Raw genomic sequence first — 20,780 nt, forward strand, 5'->3', positions numbered from 1 at the left:
TCTAACTGAAATTAGAGGTCTTCATTGTATCGGTCTTCAGTGGGTGCTTTATAATAAGGCACATATATGAATGAGAGGATGAGAAGATGTAGAAGAGTTGTGACCTGTGTCCACAGAGTGATTTCCTTTGGCAGTCAGATCGTAGATCATTTTATGTATCTAGGATTTTGGACAATCGTGTTTGTGGGGTGGGGAAATAAGTTTGAAATATCAGTTCTTCAGTAGACCAGGCATTGTGATACTATAGCAACTGCTATTGCCCTTTATGGTTAGAAGTATTTAAGTCATTTTTTCCCATCAGCCTAGATTATTTAAGGATTAAGTGGGATAGGTATAGGGACTTAAACAGAGATAAATCTTACATCTTAAAATAGGAGAATGTTGAAGCTGAAGAGATGTAGTACAAAACACAGGTCTGTGGAAACAAATTACGCCCTGCAAGATCAGGTGTATGTAAGAAAGATGATTAAAACTAATATAAAGAATGAAGAAAAAATTAACAACTGTGCCTCAAAGCCACTAAATTGTTTATACTCTTTGACCCAGCAATGTCATGACTAGTCCCACAGAGAGAGGGAGAAAACTAATATGTACAAATATATTTATAGTGGCCTATTTTATTATAGTTAAGAACTGGGAAAAAAATAAGAACTAGAAACAAAAGTGGGTGCCCATCAATTTGAAAATGTCTTAGCAAATTATAGCGTAGGAATTTAATGAAATATTATTATTCCATAAGAAATGATGGAAAGAATGGACTGAAAAAAGCCTGGAGAGATTTATGTGAACCAGTGTAGAGTGAAATGAGTAGAACCAGGAAAATTATTTATACAAAAACAGGGTTGGGGGAGTATAGGAGAGTACCTGTTTATACATAACCCTACCAACACTGAGTTTCAAGTAGAAGGTGTTGCTTCCATATTGTTTCAATTGGCACGTGATTATTAGTGAGTTGGAGCCTTTTTTCCATTGTTTGTTGAGTTGAACTGAATTTGACCGTTGTGATCTTTTTTTTTAATATTTTGGATTTTTGTTACATTTACCAAATTTTTTTTCCTTTTCTTTATATTGTTTTTGTTACATAGGTTCTTTTAATATAATCAAGAACAACTGTTTCTTCCTTTATAATTCCTATTTATTAAAAATAAAGTCATCTCCCTATCACAGTTAAATACTTTGTATTATTTTCTTCCACCTTTTTTTATAATGTGTGGGTTTTCATTTGGGGGAATTTTTTTTTTTTTTTAACATTTAAGCCTTTCATCAGATTGTAGTTCACTGAGGTATATTGTGGGAGATGTGGGTTTAATTCTGTCTTATATTGATAGACAAATCCACATTTTCCTAGGTACATTTGTTAAATAACTAATTCTTTAACTAGTTTTTATGTCCTCCAGTTTTTGTGTGCTTTTTGTTGTTTCTATTCCAAAGCACAGAAGAGCCCTAGATTTGTCCCCAAAGAGGGGCTTGCTTTTAAATCCCATCACTTCCCTTCTTTGGGCATCAGCTCCTCATCTGTAAAATGAAGGTGCTATAGTTAATTACTTTTAAGGTTCTTTGCATCTACAAATCTGTGATTCTATGATCCATTTTTAAAAATTAATTTTATTTTTTGCCCTATACCAAATAGATTTGAAAATAATAGCTTTGTAATTTGTTTTAAAGTCATAGAATATAGGAGTACATCCTTTAGCTCTTTTTCCTCTCAGCATCCCTCTTTATTGTTTTACCTGCTTGTTTTTCCACATAAATTTCATTGTAGCTTTTTATTGCGTTCTATGAAGAAGCACCCTTGGTATTTTGATTGGTATTACATATGTTAATATTGGGACTATTATCATTTTTCCTCTGTCAATCTGATATATCCTTGAATATTATTTCACTCTTCAGTCATTGTGCTTTTATGATGGTATTTATACAGGTTGTGTGCATTCCTAGTTAATTCCAAAATATATGATAGTTCCTGTTAATATTGTAACTAGGGTTCATTTTTCTTTTTTATATTTTCTTGATCTGTATTGTAGCCTCAGCATTAAACAGCGAGGCAATGATTAAATAAATAAATAAAATTAAAGAGAATACTGTAATGCGATTAAGAACGACAAGTATGAGGAATATAAAAAATGAATACCATTATAAAGTAATGCAAAAGAAGTAAAACCAGAAGAAGGGAGAACTTGCTATGATCATATAAGAAAAAAAGAATGATTTGTCAAAGAATCTTGATAGAGAATTAATGAGTGATTGAAAAGTTTATTTTATAAATCGAATTTTATAATTTGAAATTATAAATTGAATTTCATTGATTTAAATGCAAATATAAAATAATTTCATTGTAATATTTCTTATTATTTATGATTCATTTTTAAAAACAACTATGTGACAGAGCTGAATATCTAAAAACAACAACAGAAGAAACATGAACCAAAGTATATTGACTAGTAGTCTAATGTGTAAAAAGGAACAGACTCTACAAATATAATTGTAAAATCCACAATGCAGATAATAGTACTGTTATCCATTATCATCCTCAACTATCTAAGGAAATAAATTTTTAATGGGCACTTTACAATTGTTATTATTAACATGTTCTCAGACACTTACCTGGATACATGGAACATTTTCTGCATGTGAAATTCCATATACCATAGCCATTTTCCTGTTGTTTTTTTAATTAAAAATATGTTCTCAACCCCCAATAGAGTATTGCTGTAGCAGTGTAATAGCGCCAGTGGCGGTGCAAGTACTAGGGAGTCAGGATTTCAAACGTCTGAATTTAACTCATTACATATGAAATTTGTTCCCCAAATTATGCAAAATTCCATGTAATCAGTTCTTTTATGGTAGATAACTCATTTCACTCAGTTGGTCCATCAATATAAAGTCATATTATAATTTAGAAAAATGTAATTGTGTAAAATATTTTTCTAGGGTTGTCCATGATTATTTAAGTGGAAGACCATTTGAGGAGTACCAAGAAAGCATGTTTTTCTCTCGATTTTTACAGTGGAAATGGTTGGAAAGGTATGGTGTGTTTGTGTATATTTTTTTTTCTCATGTTCATGATGAAAACAGCAACCTTTAATGTTTTATGTAAATTTCATTGTATAGAATTCTATCACAGAAACTCATTATTATTTACATTGTTTATCCCTGAAGTTTAGTAAAAAGACTTTGTTGCTGAAATCATTGAAATAAGTAATAAAATTTCTCTTGGTTCAGCTCTATATGTATTTATTTTATTGTATTTTTTTTATGCATGTTAGCCTTCTAGGTAAGACATTTAACGATTAGAATTTATAAGACCTTTGGAAAATCATTCATTTAAATTACTTTTTTGCTTAGAAAACAAGACTAAAATGACAGGAATATTCTTTTGAATGCTTTTTATCCTCTTCATTTATCTTCTTCCCTATTCTTTTTTTTGTTTAATAAAATTTAATGAAAATTATAATAAAGCTACCACATACATCCTGTATAAAAACAAAATGATCTTGGCCCCAAATAAGGAATTTAAGAAGATATGACCTCCACTCCTTTGCAGTGGTCAGGGTCTATGGATATGAAACATTGAATGTGAAGTCATACTTTTTATGTACTGTTTAGATTTGCTATTTTTTCTCTTCTTTTTTTAACTAGTATTTCTTCCAATTATATGTAAAGACAATTTTTAACATTCACTTTTACAAAAATTTTAGTTCCAAATTTTTTTCCCTCCTCTCCCCTCTTCCTAAAATGGTAAGCAATTTGATATAGGTTACATATGTGCAATCATGTAAAACATATTTCCATATTAGTCATAATTGTGGAAGAAGAAACAGACCAAAAGGAAAGAACCACGAAAAATATTTTAAAAGTGAAAATAGTATACTTCAATCTGCATTCAGAATCCATCAGTTCTTTCTCTGGATGTGGATAACGTTATCCATCATGAGTCCTTTGTAATTGTTGTGGATCATTGTGTTGCTGAGAAGAGCTAAGTCATTTATAATTGCTGTTGCTATGTACAGTATTCTCCTGATTCTGTTCATTTCACTGTGCATCAGTTCATATAAGTCTTTCTAGGGTTTTCTGGAATCTGAGTGCTCATCATTTCTTATTAATTACACAATAATATTCCATTACATTTATATAACACAGCTTGAGTTCAAATCCCCCCACTTTTTAAATGGCCTCTCAGTCACCATGCATTTGTGATGTGCATACTATGTTCCAGGCACAGTCCTAAGCACTAGGGATATTAAAAAAAAGCAAAAACACAGCCCTTACTCTCAAGGATCTCACATTCTAATGGGGGAGAAAACTGCAAACAACTATATACAATTAGGTGGAGAGGGTCAGGAAAGGCCTTTTGCAGAAGGGAAGATTTGGGCTGAGTGTATGACAAGTCCTGGAGGCAGAAAGAGAACATTCCAGTCACGGAGAACAGCCAGTGTAAAGGCCTGGAGTTGTAGAGTAAGTGGAGGGGAGCCAAGTCAGAGAAGACAAGAAAGGCAGGATGGGACCTAGAAGTGAAGGCCTTGCAAAGCCAGAGGATCTTGGTTTTTTTTTTATCCTGGAGGTGATGGGACCCAGAGGTGTTTGTTAGGTAGGGAGGTTATGAGGTCAGAACTATGCTTTGGGAAGGATCACTTGGGCTGTTGTATAGAAGATAGCCTACAGTGGGGAAGATGTAGAGCCTATCTAAGCTTGGCCAGAAGGTGATGAAAATAGTCCAGACATGTGAGGTGGCACAAACTTATACCAGGGGTCAGCATGTGAATGGTCAGAAGGAAGACAGAAAAGAGCTGTGGCCAAGGGGGAAGCAAGGTTTGAGGATAGTTTGTTCTGTGAATGCTCCCCAGGAGTCAAGGGTGATATACCAAAGCTAGAAGCCTGGGTGCCTTGGAAGGGCAGCAATGCTCTCAGCAGAGTTAGAGAGCTGAGAAAAGGGGAGTATCTGGGGGAAAGATAATGAGTGCTATATTGGACTTTTTGAATTTGAGATAACTCCCAATCAAAAGGATAATTGCTTGTGAAATGGTCGTCCATCAGATTTTAAAGACTTCTTCAATATAGTAATACCAGTCCATCAGCAGACTTTTATGATGCACTTAACTATATGCCAGTTATAAAGCCAGAAGCTCGGTGTACCAAGAAAAAAAGCAAAATCATTCCTTGCCCAGGAGTGCAAAGGAGAGACTCAAACCCTTCTTTGATGAAGTTGACTAGTAAGAAGTGTGATCCTCCCCTGAAAAGATGGCAGACCTTTCTTACAGCATCTCTTCTGAATGGGGGAGAATCAGGGAGTAGAAAGGTCATCTTGCTGCAGGTGAGGACCCTTTTCCCCTGTGTCATTTGTTGCCATTAGTATCCAGAATAAGTAAGGGCTGATGGGTAACTCTGTGTCTTATTGAAAATCTCTTGGAAAGCTTGGAAGGGTCATTGCTTATTAGGATCCATCCCACTAGGAACAATCTTTATTTCTTGTAGATTATTCCTCTAGAGGGCTCTCTAGATCCTGACCATGAGCACCCATTGTGCTCATTCGCATTCATCTGACCAGTTGCGTGTCCTCTTCCACATGATCACTTAGCCAAAGGAAAGATACTGATCCTTTAATCAACTAGAATCATGCAAGAATTTGGTTTGTTTACTTTAAAGCAGATTTGTAGTGTGAGACATCTAACCTGTGTTCTGTTTTTGTTTTTGTTTTTTCTGACTAGGCAACCTGTAACAAAAAATACATTTAGACATTACAGAGTTCTAGGAAAAGGAGGATTTGGAGAGGTGAGTAATGGGGGAGCTATCATCAGCAGCAGTTCTTGAGAGATTGGAACAAAATGAAGATTGAACTGCAAAGCATCAGTTATAATTAAAGTATTATGCCAATATTGATTTAACTAATAAATATTCTCTGCTGCTAATTTTTTGATGAGCATCCCAAAACATCTGTGAAAATCACCATTGGATATTAATAAAAAAGCATTTGATAAGTATATAAAAATAGGTTTCATCTTGCAAAGGACTCATCCCCTTATATCTGAGTGATTTCTCAAATGTCTCAAAAAGGTTATTCTCTCCCCCACTCCTGTTCATTCTCTACTTAATCCATCATGATTCAAGATTGTTCCATTTCCAGAAAATATAGTTGTATAATAAAAATTTCACATAAATACAGTAGGTCATTCAGCTTTGCTTACAATTGTGATTCTAGATTAGTTTGAACATACATATTTGTCACCCCAATTAGTAATTACTATAAAGATTGTGAATATAGCAAAATCTTTTTAAGACCTACCCCAAATCTGTGAATTATAGTCTTTTTATCAAGTACAAATATTAAAATCTTTTAGATAGTAGTCACTGTGGTTGTTAAGCATAGTTGATTGAGAAAGAAATGCCACTGTAATCTCCCAGTTGTTATACAAAATATTCATGAGCATATCTAAAGTACATTTATTTGTTGATTGTTAAATGCCTACTATCTGTAGAACACCAATATAGTAGGTGGCTAGGTGAAATAAAAAATTTAAGGTCCCATCCCTCATAGAATTTACAGTCTAGTAAATTACAGTCTAGCAAGGGAGAATAACATATGTACAACAAATAATTATAATCTATTTAGAAATATATACCTTGACAGCAATGTATGTTATGATTTGGAAAGTGCTTTCCTCACAACAACTTTGTAACATTGGTAGGTCAGTTATCATTTTACATTTGAGAAAACTGAGGCCCAGAATTTGATGCATGTTAAGTATCAGGGCAGAGACTTGAACCTCAGGTCCTCTGACTCCAAGACCAGGGTTATGTTCATTACACTGTGCTGGATGACAAATCATAATACAAATAATACCTAAAAACAATTATGGTATGTGATACCTGTGGACCTATCTCCACAAAGGAGTAGATTGAGAGTGTCCCTTCATCGCTCTTCAATAGAATCCTGCTTGTTCTTTATAATTTTGTTATATTTACTTTTGATTTTTTGTGGTATTGTAATTCTTTCCATTTACATTGTTGTATAACTATGTATATTATTTTCTTGACTCTGCTTACTTTTGTCTGCATCAGTTCAGATAGATCTTTCTGTGCATTGGTTTTCATCACATGCATCATTTCTTATAGCCAGCAATATTCCATTACATTCATATACCACAGTTTGTTTAGCCATTCCCCAGTTGATGGGCAGCTACTTTAGTTCTAATTCTTAGTTATCACAAAAAGTACGGCTGTAAGTACTTTGGAATATAGGGAGATTACTTTTTTATTGATAGCTTCCTTGGGATTTAAATCTGTAATGTAGTCTCTGGTTCAAAAGATATGGATTTGCATAATTCCAAATTATTTTCTAAAATGGTTGTGCCATTTTACCACTCTACCAACAGTGCATTAGTGTGCCTGTCTTTCCATAACCCTTCTAACATTGACTATTGCCATTTTTATCATTTTTGCCAATTTGCAGGCCATGAGGTAAATCCTCAATGTTGTTTTTATTTGCATTTCTCTTTTTATTAGTGATTTATTAGTGATTCACAACATGTAGTTGTGAATATTTAGCAGTTCGTCTTTTGAGAATTATTTATTCATATACTTTGACCACTTATCTATTGGGGAAAAGCTATTAGTTTTACACATACGCACGCACACACACACGCACACACACACGCAGAGAAAGAAATATGTCATGCACATGCACATATATATAGTTGATATATCTTGATACCAAACCCTTATCAGAGAAATTTGGTACAAAGATTTTTTTCACATGTGACTACTTCCCATCTTGTCTTAGATGCATTAATATTGACTGTGCAGAAGGTTTTCAGTTTCATATAGTCTAATTTATTGATTTTATCTTTTGTAATTGCCTCTATCTCCTGTTTAGTTAAGAATACATCTCCTGCCTATAGCTGTGAGAGGTATATGATCTGTTCTGATTTTTTTTTTAAAGTATGATGTTAAATACTAAGGTCACATATCTATTTTGAATGTGTTGTAGAATATGGTGTAAGGTGTTGGTCTAAGCCAAATTTCTGCCAGACTGCTTTCCAGTTTTCTTAGCAGTTCCCTGGTATTGTTGTTTTATCAAATAAGGAGTTTTTCCCTAGGTAATATATGTTTCTACTTTATCAAATACTGAGTTATTGAGTTCTGTTGTTTCTGATTCTACCTGGTCTAGTATGTTCCATTGATCTTTATATTTTTTAATCAATACCAGATGGTTTTGATGACTTCTGCTTTATAACACAAGTTTGAGATCTGGAAGTCCTATTCTTCTTTCCCTACTTCTTTTCACTCTTTTCATTCTTTTCATTATTTCCCTTGATTTTTTTCTGTTGCTTTTCTAATGAATTTTGTTATTATTTTGTCAAGCTCTGTAAAGTGTCTCCTTGGTAATTTGATTGATATGCATTAAAAGTGTACAATAGTTTCGGTAGTATTGTAATTTTTATTATATCAGCATGGCCTACCCACTATTCCACTAAACTATTTAAATTGTCCCTTATTTTTTTAAGGAACACTTTTTTAATTGAATATGTACAAGTATTTTGTATGCTTTTGTAGGTCAATCCCCAGATATTTTATGCATTTTATAATTATTTGGAACGTGATTTTCCTTTCTGTTGGGGCAGCTAGGTAGTAGATAGAACACAGGACCTCGAGTCAGGAAGTGTTGAGTTCAAATTAGCCTCAGACAATTACTAGCTTTGTGAACTGAGCCAGTCTCTTAACCTCTGTTTGCCTCGGTTTCCTCATCAAAATGAGGATGATAATAATAGCACCTACCTTTAAGGATTATTGTGAAGATCAAATGAGACAATCATAAAAGCACCTACAGAGTGCCTGCCACATAGTAAATGCTATAAAAAAATTTAGATGTTGATATTAATAATACATATAATTAATAATAGCTATCACTAGATATTATTACTTCTTGTGTTTTGTTATTGTTGCATAGAAGTGCTATTGATTTTTCAGAATTTATTTTGTAACCTGCAACTTTGTTGACACTATTTTCTCAATTAGTACCTTTGCTGATTCCCTAGGATTTTCCAAGTAAAACATCATATCATAAGCAAACAAGGACAATTTTATCTCTTCTTTACTTATCTTTATTCTTTCAATTCCTTTCTCTTATCTTACTGCTATTGCCTACATTTCCAGAGCTAAATCAAATAATAGTGGAGAGAGTGAACATCCTTACTTCACTCCCCTGTTTATTGGAAAAAGTTCTAGTTTATCTTCATTACATATGATGCTTGCTTTTGGATTTAAATAGATGCTTTTTTATGCTATTAAAAAAAAGTCCTTCTATGCCTATGCTTTGTAGGGTTTTTTTGTTGGGTTGGTTTTTTTTTTAGCAGCATAAAAGAGTGTTGTAGTTTGTCAGAGACTTTTTCAGCATCTGTTGAGATGATCACGTGGTTTTGGATGTTTATATGGTTAATTATGTTGATTGTTTTACCAATGTTGATTTATCCTTGCATCCCAGTTATAAATCCCACTTGGTCGTAATGAATGATTTCTTGGATAAATCATTGTAATCTGAGAGGATTTTGTTTAAAATTTTAAGGCCAGTGTTAATGATATTGGCCTATAGTTTTCTTTCTGAGTTTATCTTTCCCTGTTTTAGGTATTAGGAATATATCTGTGTCATAACAGGATTCTGGTAGTATGCTTTCTTTTTCAATTTTTGAGAATAATTCATAAATTATTGGTGCTAATTATTCTTTAAAAGTTTTAATCCATCAGGACAGGGAGTTTTTTACTTTGGTAGTTCTTTTATGTTGTTCTTGTTCAGTCATTTCAGTTGTGTCTAACTTCATGACCCCATTTGGGGTTTTCTTGACAAAGATACTGGAATGGTTTGCCATTTCCTTCTTTAGCTCATTTTACAGGTAAGGAAACTTTGGCAAACAGGATTAAGTGACTTGCCCTGGGTCACACAGCTAAGTAAATGTTTGAGGCCAGATTTGAACTCAGGAAGATGAGTCTTTCAGACTCCAGGCCCTGCCACTCTATCCCCTGTACCACTTTGCTGCCTAAGTTCCTTTATGGCCAGATCTATTAACTTTTCTGAGACTGGACTATATCAGATCTCTATCTGGTCTTCTAATAGTTTGTATTTTTGAAGATATTCCCATATTTCTTTTGTTAACTTATAACTGTGCATAATGTGTTCTGATTATTATTTTAATTTCTTCTGGTTTTGCCATGGCACTAGAAAGAGGAAGGGAGACTATAGTTTGGGTTGTTTTGTTTTGTTTTTTGTTTGGTTGAGTTTTTTATACTTTTGTTTTTTATTTTTTTATTTGTTTGGTAAGCCTTTGTTGGATCCTTGGTTCTTCTAGTGCAACCTTGGCTGTCTGTACTGTGGGAAGCAGGGGACAGGGGCTGAATGAGTTCAGGGTCAGTGATGGTCAGTTCATGAATTTTTATGTTATTTTTATTTAACCTCCTTTTGGATTCTTTGTGTCACAAACCATGCGGACAGCTGAAATTGCTTTATATTTGGTACATAGTTTCTGTCTTGGAGAGGTTTGAGAGGTCAAGGGAATCGGAGGAAATATCTAGTCTTCCGTCTTTTTTCTCATATGCCCCAGAGGACTCCACAGATATACTCTCAGTAATCCAAGTAAAAAACACTCATTCCATGAGAACCTCAGATAATAATAGTGGCTCCATCACATGCCCTTGACTGAGAAACTTTACTCCTCCAGGCCTCAGTTTCCTCATTTATAAAATGAGCAGCTTAAGATCCTGTCTGGCATTATAATTTCATGATTCTTTGCTGAATTTGTCAGGAATGTGTTTTGATGTGCTAAGAAATGGAACATTATAGTTTATTCTTTTTTTTTGAGGGTCATAAGTTGGCATTTATTAAGTTGAAGAACAGGTTATGAAGGGGGTGGGGGGCACATTCATAACAAAGTCCAAGGTGGAACCCTAGGGGAGAGGGAAGAAGGGAGAAGACATGGAGAGGAGGGCCTCTCCTCTGTGTCTGCTCCAGGCAGGGTTGATCCTGATTTCTGAGCCTTGGTCCAGGGCACACAATGAAGCACAAGGTAAGATGAGGTTCCAGGGGCGACAGGTTTAGGCAACACCAAGGGGTGGCCAGAGTTACACATCTAAGCAGAGGTGGGGGCTGGGATTCTCCTTGGATCAGCAGCACCACTTCTTTGTAGGAATCGAAGCATAGTGATAAGTTCTATCCCACATATTTCAGCTCTTATGAACCATTCTTGTAGTTAAAGTCTTTGTGCTAAAGCATTCTTTCATCGCCTTTCTGACTTCTTGTACTTTGCTTTTACTTTCTTTGAATACACATCCAACATGTAGGCTGCCTGCTCCAGAGCTGCTACTTGTTCCTCAGTTAAAGTGATCTGATCCAGATAAGGCTGAAGTGCTGCAGATTTCTGGTTTTAAGTCCTTTAAGTTTCTACTTATGTTTACTGCAATATCTTTCATTTCTGGATACTTTAAGCTAGTTAGTTTGTTCATATTTTCCAGAACTTTATAGTCTTCATTGGTGGCTGTCAGCTTGCCTGTTAGGTATGTGGCCATTTTGGAGAACATATCCTGGCACAGCCCTGTGATGTCTGCCTTGGCAGGTTCCGTGGCCTCCTCGGCCGTCTCCACCACGGCATCGTCTAGGCCAGGGAAGGGAAAAAAGGGAAAGGATGGAAGGAAAGATGAGGATGGGGAAAGGGGAAAGGGAGGGGAGGAGAGAAAAACAGTTGTATTCTTTAAACATGGAGTCACTATGTAAGGTCAACATTTATTGATACAGATTCCAGCCATCTCAAAATTTTAGCACAATACTGCAAATAAAGCAGGACTGAATATCCATGCACTTTGACTGTGCTTGAAAGTTGACCGAGGTTTACAACAGGAACAAGATAACAGGTGTCAGTGAATATTCTTGGAGCTCTGACTTTTTAATCTCTGCACAGTTTCCTGAGGTATTTGACTAGCATGACTCCTCATTACCAGAAGAATGGAAAGATTGGTTGAGATTGCGTTATCTACATAGAGATGATAACTAACCCCATGGGAACTGATAAAATTATTGATAGAATATAAATGGAGAAGAGAAGAGGGCCTAGGACAGAACTTTGTGGAAATAGGAAGTGTGATATGGATAATGAGATAGCAAAGGAAAACGGAGAGTGGTCTGACAAGTAGGTGGAGAACCAGGAAAGAGTAACAGGAGCACAGATGTGTTCTTACTGAATATGTGAGATATGTTCAAGATCCAGTACACAGAGTCCAGATCACCAGTTCTTGACCATTCACAGAAAGATCTAGGAAGATCTGTATTGGAAGACCCCAGAAACTATCCCAAAAAAATGCTGTTTTAAGGATATCTTTCCAGAAATCTAGCAGCCCCTTTGTACCACTCATGGTGGTGGTACTAAAGAAGAATAGAAAGATACAGTTATATATAAAGGATTGGACTATAAACAAGAAATCTTCTGTGACAGGAAGCAGTCACGTAACACCTACATGTACTCTAACCCAAAAAAAGGGCCATTTCATTCATTACATGCTATCGTGGAGTTCCAGAAGCAGGCTCCCCCAAACCTCACTAGGGCTTGGTGGCAGGCACAGTCTCCTGTGTGTGATCCCGAGGCTGGGCCGTTATGGGTTAGTCCCCTCATATTAAAAAAAAAAAAAGTAAGATAACAGTAATAATTTTTCCTATATATTCCTTTTCAAGAATGATGTGATAGTCTATGTAAATTCTGACCTCACCTCATTTTAAGAAAAATTAAAGCAAATTCTGGGAGGAAAAAGAGATATATAAGCTAGTGGGATTGATTCATGGGGAATATTTCACAAGAGTTTTATATATGTGGACAGTGCATATGAAATAAGATTCTCTATAGGGGCAGCTAGGTGGTGCCTGGATAGAGCACCAGCCCTGAAGTCAGGAGGACTTGAGTTCAAATCCTGCCTCAGACCAAACACTCGACACTTTACTAACAGTGTGACCATGAGCAAGTCACTTAACCCCAACTGCCTAAGCAAAAAAAAAAAAAAAAAAAAGATTCTCTATAGAAGTTTTTACCAGTTACCTGAATTGTCATTATTGCTTTCTGTAGTATAATGATGATACTGTTATCTTAGTGAAATGAGGCCTTGTAACCTGAAAAACTGTTCAGTCAGTATGGTGGCTTGTGTATTCCATTTTTATTAAAATTCTTGCTTTCTTTATTACTTGTGGTCTTGACTTACTCTCTTAAAAATATGTGGACCTGTACAAAGCTAATTTGTGTGGTTCCGTGCCTGTACATCAGCAGATCTCCTTAAACTTGATTTCTTTGGTCTTCAAGAAACTTATCTTTGATAACTTTCAAATGGATAAACCTCATGAAGTCATATACTTAAATGTATACACCATCTCATTAAGTACAGAAGTAGAAGCAGCCTGATCAGCATAAAGTATAGCATCTAGGACTCTTTATTTTTCTGTAGTCTTCTTTGCAGTATTTTCCTGTTATTCCTGTGGTATTTCCAAAGTTAGCTCTTTTTTTATTAAAACTTTTCATTTTGAACTTAAACAACAGAAGATCATTTCCATATACAAAGCAGAACATTAAGAGGATTCCATATGAAAATATGAATTTCTCTTTCATACTGCTTGCTTTTTCCCAAACTGTCCTGCTTATTTGTGTTTCTTTCTGAATGTCCTTCTTTTCTCTTTAGTGCATTCAAAAAATTTTTTATGACCCCCTCTTTTTTTGTCATTACAATTACTAATTCCATCCTTATCTCTAGCACCCTCTCCCCAGTTATCCTTGAGAAAGAATTGGGGGAGGGAAATCCTTATAACAAATAAACATAGTCTTTAAACATAGTCTTTTCAGGGATAGGTAAAATGCTTCATCATAAATTTAGTAGAAATAGAATTGGCTATTGCTTTCATCAGAGTTTTCAAAGAATCAAAGTTATTTTTCTTTACAATATTGTTGTCCTTATTCAATGTCAGTTCATACAATTCAGGATTCTGTGAACTCTTTTGTCATTTCTCATGGTTCAGTATTTCATTCTATTTCATTCATGCGTCATGGTTTGTTCAGCCAGTTGTCCTAAGAAGCAAGCTACGGTACCCCCTTAGACTCTAGTTCTTTGCTTTTCTCCTTTTCTTTTTTAAATTTCCCCTTCAGATTCAAGGAGTCTGTTTTGTTTGTGGGCTTCCTCCCCAGCTTTATCCTTCATTTTAAAACCTCCCCCACATCCAAACTTGTTTCCTTGTTGGGTTTAGTGTATTTCTACAAAATGTGTTCAACCCTCCTCCTTTTTTGTCTATCACAAATGAGTGGAGTTCTGCCCACTTTACTGATCTCTTTGCCATGTTTGTAGTCTTCTCATATACCCAGTTATGAGAAATAGCAAGCTCATCCCCCCCACACACACCCTTCCTCCTCTTTTCTACACCAGTGTATTCCTCCCTTTACCCTCTCTTCTTTTTCCCCTTTTCAAACCTCCCAGCAGAACCAATCTATAGTCTAGTACCTCTATGTTTCTTATTTAACTCCCTCAATATTCTTTGAAGACGTTAAGGTTCTGAAGGGACACTGATTTCTCTTCCTCGTTAGCATGTTTATACTGTATCATCCTACAACTCCTTCTAGTTACTCAAATTTATGTTTTAAAATTTCTTTGGACTCTTGTTTTTGCATTTTAGAGTTTCTAAATTTTCTCTGGTCTTTTCATCAGAAATAATTGAACATCCTTCATCCCTTAAAGATCTATTTTTTTCCCTTTCAGCTAATACTAATCTTTGCAGGGTAAGTTATTCTTTGTTGAGCCTATGTATCATTTGCTTTTTGGAATATTTTCTCCCAAGATTTTCTCTTATCTAAAGTAGTCCTGTGTGATCCTGCCTGTAGACAACTTTTTGGAATCTCATAGCATATTTCCTTTGATGGGGGAGCTCTGAATTTTGGATAACACATTCCTGAGACTTTTCCTTTTGGGATTTCTTTCAGGAAGTGATCAGTGGATTCTTTCTGTCTTTGTTTTCTGATTCTAATAAGTCTGGGTGTTTTCATTTGTGATTTTTTAAAATATAATGTCTAGGCTTTCTGTTTGTTTTTTTAATTGTAGTTTTCAGGGAATCCATGAAGTCTTAAATTATCTCTCCCTGACTTTTTTTCAGGTCATTTCTTTTTTTTATGTGAAATATCTTACATTTTCTTTTATTTTAAATTTTGTTTTAATATTTCTTACTCTCTCATGGAGTCAATTCATTTCTATTCTATTTAGATTTTCCAAGATTCCATTTGTTAAGTAAGGTTTGGCTCTTTCCCTTCTAAGCTATTTATTCTCCTTTTGGTTCTTTGCTCCCAAGCTTTTATTTCATTTATTTCTTGCTTCATTTCTTCTATGCATTCTTGTACTCCTTGTGGAAAATCTATTGTTTTCTTTGAGGCTTTGCTTGTAATTGTTACAGAATATAATTTTTTATACTGGTTGATGTTTTCTTTAATTTACTCATCTCTCCAGCTTTTGTTCCTGAATTACAACTCCCAGTTTCTTTCAGAGCCAGACTCTACCACTTTTGGGTGGGGTCGTTGGCCCTGATTGCTTTCATCTGGGGTCCCCTGAATGCTTGGCTTCCCTCCACTTTCTGTGGTTAGGACCCCCTGGATCTTTGAGGTTCAGAGTATTGGATTTTCAGGGCTTTCTGACTACTGTGGGATTTTCCAAGAGGAGCCTTCTGCACTTTCTGTCTCTAGACACACAGAGTGTTGCAGGTTACATATATCTCTGGTCCACCAGTAGTATGGGGAGGCTGGGTCTGTTTGCCTAGGCTGGCAATAACTTTGCTGACTAGCCGTTTTCTTATTGCCCATGGCCTTCTGGCTGGTTTTATGATTCATTTGGATTTCTTGATCATTATTTGGTTTGGTGAAATTTTCTGATTTTTCTGTTTGTGGGCCTCCTGTTTAGGCATCCATCTTGGCCAGAAACCTCACCTCACATTTTCTAATTCATGAGTAAAAGACTCTTAATTCAATTTGATAAGAATGTGCCAGACACTGAGCTTAGGTCATAAGGAAATAAAGATAAAAATGAAAACAGCCCCTACTCCCAAGGAAGCTATATTCTAATGGACAGATTACATACAATTTGTATTAATGTGTACCTTTGATCATCTACTTGTCTATTATACCTGAAACATGTTTCTCCCTAGGGAAGACAGAGCTTTTCAAAAAGGACTTGACTGTGCTTCCATTAGTCTCTTGTTCTGGCATCCTTGAGGTATATTTTTTTTTTCCAGGAAGGGAGGGCTGTGTAGGGCACTTTTCTAGATGAAGAGTTTGGAATGCTTCCTTTTTAGCCTTGATGGAGGAGGGAGGTAGGTTTTTTCAAATATAAATGTTTCTCCTTTGTTTAGCAATTTGTTCAAATCCTGATCTTGCCATTAGCAATCTAGTTCTTTGGTATCCCTGAAGCACATTTCTCTCATAAGTGGAGTAGAATCCTTGCCTTTGACTCTGCTAGTCTCCTCCTTTGATATACTTGAGATATGTTTCAGGATGAGAAAGGGAGGCCAGGAATGAGGAGTGAAGGGGATTTTCTAGCATGAAGAGGTTGGTTCCCTTCTTTGAATAGCTATGGAGGAGGAGCTAGGGATTGTCTGATGTATGGGTCATAACTATTCTCTCCATCCTTAGCCTTGCCACAGATGGTTTAGTTCTCTGGTAGACCTGTGACACACTTGTTCTCCCTAGAAAGAGAGCTTTGAAGGGGAATTTTGACTTGAGGAGGTTGGCACACTTTTGAAACTGGTGGATTTCTTTGACTCTCAGTAGTCTTGTGCCAGAGAAACTATAGTGGCTGGAGTTCCCAGAAGAAGAAGACCCCTGCCCTCAAGAAGATTCCCATCTGACCAGCCAGAAACACAAGGTTGGGAGCAACTATATATAGGTGTGGGTACTCTCCCCTTAGATCAACCATCAGTATCATCACAAATCCATCACTGATGCCAGGGGGCTGCTGTTGGGCCTGTTTGAAGGCGAAAGAGAAAGAGATGGAGCAAAGATCTTTTCAGGGCAGACATTAGATGTTATCCCCCACCACCATGCCTCTAATCTGGTTTCCCCTTACATATATGTGTGTGTGTGTGTGTGTGTGTGTGTGTGTGTGTGTGTGTGTGTGTATATACTTTCTCTTACACAACCATTCTCTGCAATAGGGATGCCAGTCAGTATTAATTATTGTTTCTTGCTTAGGAAATCACGTTCTTCCCCTATTTCCCTCCCTGGATTTCAGTTTCCTTATTTATAAAATGAGGTAGGTGTTAAATAAATTATCTCTATGGGATTCGTTACAACTCTGATTCTAGGACTTAATGTAGGTTTTATGAATCCCAATAAAAATGTTCTAGGAACAACACTCCTTTTTCCTGCCTCTCCCAAACTAAATTTATTGAAGGTTGACATGAATATTTTAGCAAGTTGTAATTGTCATGAGGAAAGGAGAAACATTTTAAAGTCACCAGGGTCAAGACTTAAATTGCAGATTAAATTGAACACATTCAGTTTTTACTTGAAATAAATAATAAACTATTATGATTAGATGGGGATTAGATTAGATTAAAAGTGACTTCTGAAGTCTCTTCCAACTTGGTGTGATTTTTCTACTTGTAGCTTTTTTTACTGTGTTATCAGTATGGTTATGGAAATTTATCTATTTGAAACAAGGAATTCCTGTAAAAATTATGTGGAACCCATCCAGTGCAAAGAAATATTTAGGACATTGAAAACCCAAGTACCCTTCACATTAGAAAGAGAGCTAATAAAAGTGGTGTTAAATTTGACTAGAGCTAAATGGAACAAATAAGCCCCTGCCCAAATGAGAATTAATTTCCTTTTTTTTTTCTTTCAAGCTTATCTCTGAAGTTATCAAGACCTCATACATACCATTAAATAAGTTCATTGATTACTTCTCAAAGATCTTTGACTAATTTGACTTCTCCACCATGCCCTTTAAAAAACTTGTCACTAGGAAGTCTTATAATCATGCAAGATCCAATCAACCTTGCTACTTAAACCTCATCTGCCCCTTCTACCCCTCTGATTGGAGAATAGAGTCATAAACTCCATTTAAGGAATAAGGACAAGTTAGACATCGATTCATGTCCCACTCAGCTGCTCTCATTTTGGACTAATTTGGCTATCTACAACCATGCCCCTTCACTGGGTGCCTTCCCTTTTCCCTTGTGCCCCCTTTTAGCTTTCTATGTGTGTTATCTTTGCCCTTTGGATTGTAAGCTCCTGGAGGGCAGGAACTTTCTTTTTTTCTTATCTGTGTCCTTCACACTTAGCACAGTGCCTAGCATATTGTAAGCACTTAATGTTATTGACTAACAGAATGATGTTATATTTGCATTTAAATGGCCCCAAATCAGTGTCTATATTTGAGCATCAAAAGATGGGTACTTTTCTTGTAACTGGTCAGATTTCTGAATGTAGGCTATAATATATGCATTGATTGTCCATATATAATGCCTAACAATCTATTTTCAAACTTGGAAACCTTCTAGTATGTTATTGTCCTCATAGATTCTACCTTATTCTTGTTACCTTCCAAAAGACAGATCTAAATTATCTGGTTTTAAAAGGTCATAAGACTTAAATGGAATCAGTTCCTGAAAAATAGATTTCCAAATAATTCTTTCAATATTATTGAAGTTCTTTCTTTGCCTTAATATTAAATTCAATAAACATTTATTTAGCAGCTACTACGCTGCAGGGCTCTAGGGATAAAGGCAAGAAAAAACAACCTTTGGTCTAAAGGGTTATATTCTGTGAGTTAGAGGGAATCAGGTACGTTTGCACAGAAAGAAACAGAATTTGATGAAAGCACAAATAACTAGGGGGTCAGGAAAGGCTCTTTCTGTTCAGTGCACCAGAGCTATGTATGATGGTGGTGAATTCCTGGTATTCAAGCCAGCCTGTGCCAAGACAATATGGATGGAGGTGGAGTGTGAAGAAAGAGACCAATTTGATTGAAGCACAGAGTGTATGATGGGCAGTCTGGAGGGAAGGAAGTGTACTGTGAAATGTCCAGAACAGGAGATTAGCTAGCCAGACTGAAAGACTTTTGATGAGTCATTTGTGTTTAATCCTAGAGGCAGTAGAAAATTACTAAAGTAAAAATATATTGACTTTTGTATCTTGACATTTTTGCTTTTTCAGTTAATGTAACTTAAATTTAAAATAATAATTCACATTTATATAGCATATTTCTTCAGTTACCCTTTGAGGGAGAGAATTCAAACTTCATCCCCATTTTATTAGTGAGAAAATTGTGGTTTAAGGAGGTTGTCATTTACCTACAGGTGTACTCTAAGAAGTATCAGAGATGGGGCTCAAATGCTAGTCTTTTGACTTCAGACCTAGTCACCAGCTTAGCGTCTTGGAAAGTATAATGAGTTCAAAAAATATGCCATTTTAAAATTTTAATATGTCTTTCTAGCCTGCTTGCAGGTTTCTAATGATCTTGAATGGATTTTTCAGTTCTTCGTTGCTATAGATGGATTTAGAAGAGAGAAGAAATTTTTAAATAAAATTTTAAAAATAAAATTAACAGAATAAAAGGTCATTTTAGACTAGAAAACATCAGAAGTATATGAAGTTCTTTTTTTTCCCTTTAGGTATGTGCCTGCCAAGTACGGGCAACAGGAAAAATGTATGCTTGTAAAAAGTTGGAAAAAAAGAGAATTAAGAAGAGGAAAGGAGAATCTATGGCATTAAATGAAAAGAGAATTTTAGAAAAAGTACATAGTAGGTTTGTAGTAAGTATCTCTTTTTTCGATCTTATAAAGTATAAATAATGTTAATTGTTTTGCTTTATCTACAGCAGTGATGTCAAATTCCAATGGAAAACAGGAACCACTAAGCCATATATAAAGAACCCCAGACGCCGCAAATTACCTTGCTTTAAAATGTAATGTTATCTATGTTTTTTATTGTTGTTGTTTATTTGTTTCAGTTGTGTCTGACTCTTCGTGACCCCATTTGGGGTTTTCTTGCCAACGATACTGGAGCAGTTTGCCATTTCCTTCTCCAGCTCGTTTTATAGATGAAGAAATTAAAGCAGATAGGGTTAAGTGACTTGCTCAGGGTGACACAGGTAGTAAGTGGCTGAGGCCAGATTTGAACTAAGGAAAATGAGTCTTCCAGGCTCTAGGCCTGGCACTCTATCTGCTGTGCTACCTACTTGCCCCATATTTTATTGTATTTTTATTTACTTTGTTAATTATCTCCCAGATATATTTTTATCTGGTTTGGGCCTCACTTGCAGGCTGCATGCGGCATTTTTGACATATCTGACTCTACATTATTTCCATCAGAAACCTACTTCTGAACTGACTAGTTCAGTTTCTTCAGTCGTAGCTCTGTCTTTGAAAATCACGGTATTTTTGTGAGCTCACGTTCATTTTTAGCAGCTTGTATTATCAACATGTCAATAACAGTGATATACTTTTATATTTCATTTTTTATTTGTATAAACAGTTCATCCATTTTATACTTGCTCAAACATCTTTAGATTTCCTTTTAACAAAAAAAATTGCACAGATAAACCCACTGACCTTTTGGTCTTTATGTGTCATTTTTAATGCTAACTAGGAATATCATTCTTTAATAATTACACATTTTTTTCCAAGGTGAAAGATTCTATTTAGAAATTTTTATTTAGAATCTACTACATGTTTATATGGGTAAAGTTAGATAGTCATCATAGTTCTTTTTCATTACAATAATAGGGTTGAATGT

At 35.4% G+C, this 20,780-nt stretch overlaps 1 protein-coding gene and 1 pseudogene across 2 annotated transcripts in view; one reads left to right on the top strand and one right to left on the bottom strand.

Moving 5' to 3' along the window:
• The window catches only part of GRK4 (G protein-coupled receptor kinase 4), a 134,051-nt gene that overhangs the window by 61,110 nt on the left and 52,161 nt on the right, over positions 1-20,780 (top strand). For both annotated transcript variants that reach the window (XM_027836183.1, XM_027836184.1), the window contains exons 6-8: positions 2,932-3,024; positions 5,706-5,769; positions 19,658-19,798. In XM_027836183.1, the coding sequence (XP_027691984.1) occupies positions 2,932-3,024; positions 5,706-5,769; positions 19,658-19,798 (298 nt within the window). The remainder of the gene's footprint in view (positions 1-2,931; positions 3,025-5,705; positions 5,770-19,657; positions 19,799-20,780) is intronic.
• On the bottom strand, positions 10,964-11,594 carry LOC114023519 (annotated as a pseudogene).

This window comes from Vombatus ursinus, unplaced genomic scaffold, assembly GCF_900497805.2.
Source record: "Vombatus ursinus unplaced genomic scaffold, bare-nosed wombat genome assembly UNPS02014818.1, whole genome shotgun sequence".
NCBI lineage: Eukaryota > Metazoa > Chordata > Mammalia > Diprotodontia > Vombatidae > Vombatus > Vombatus ursinus.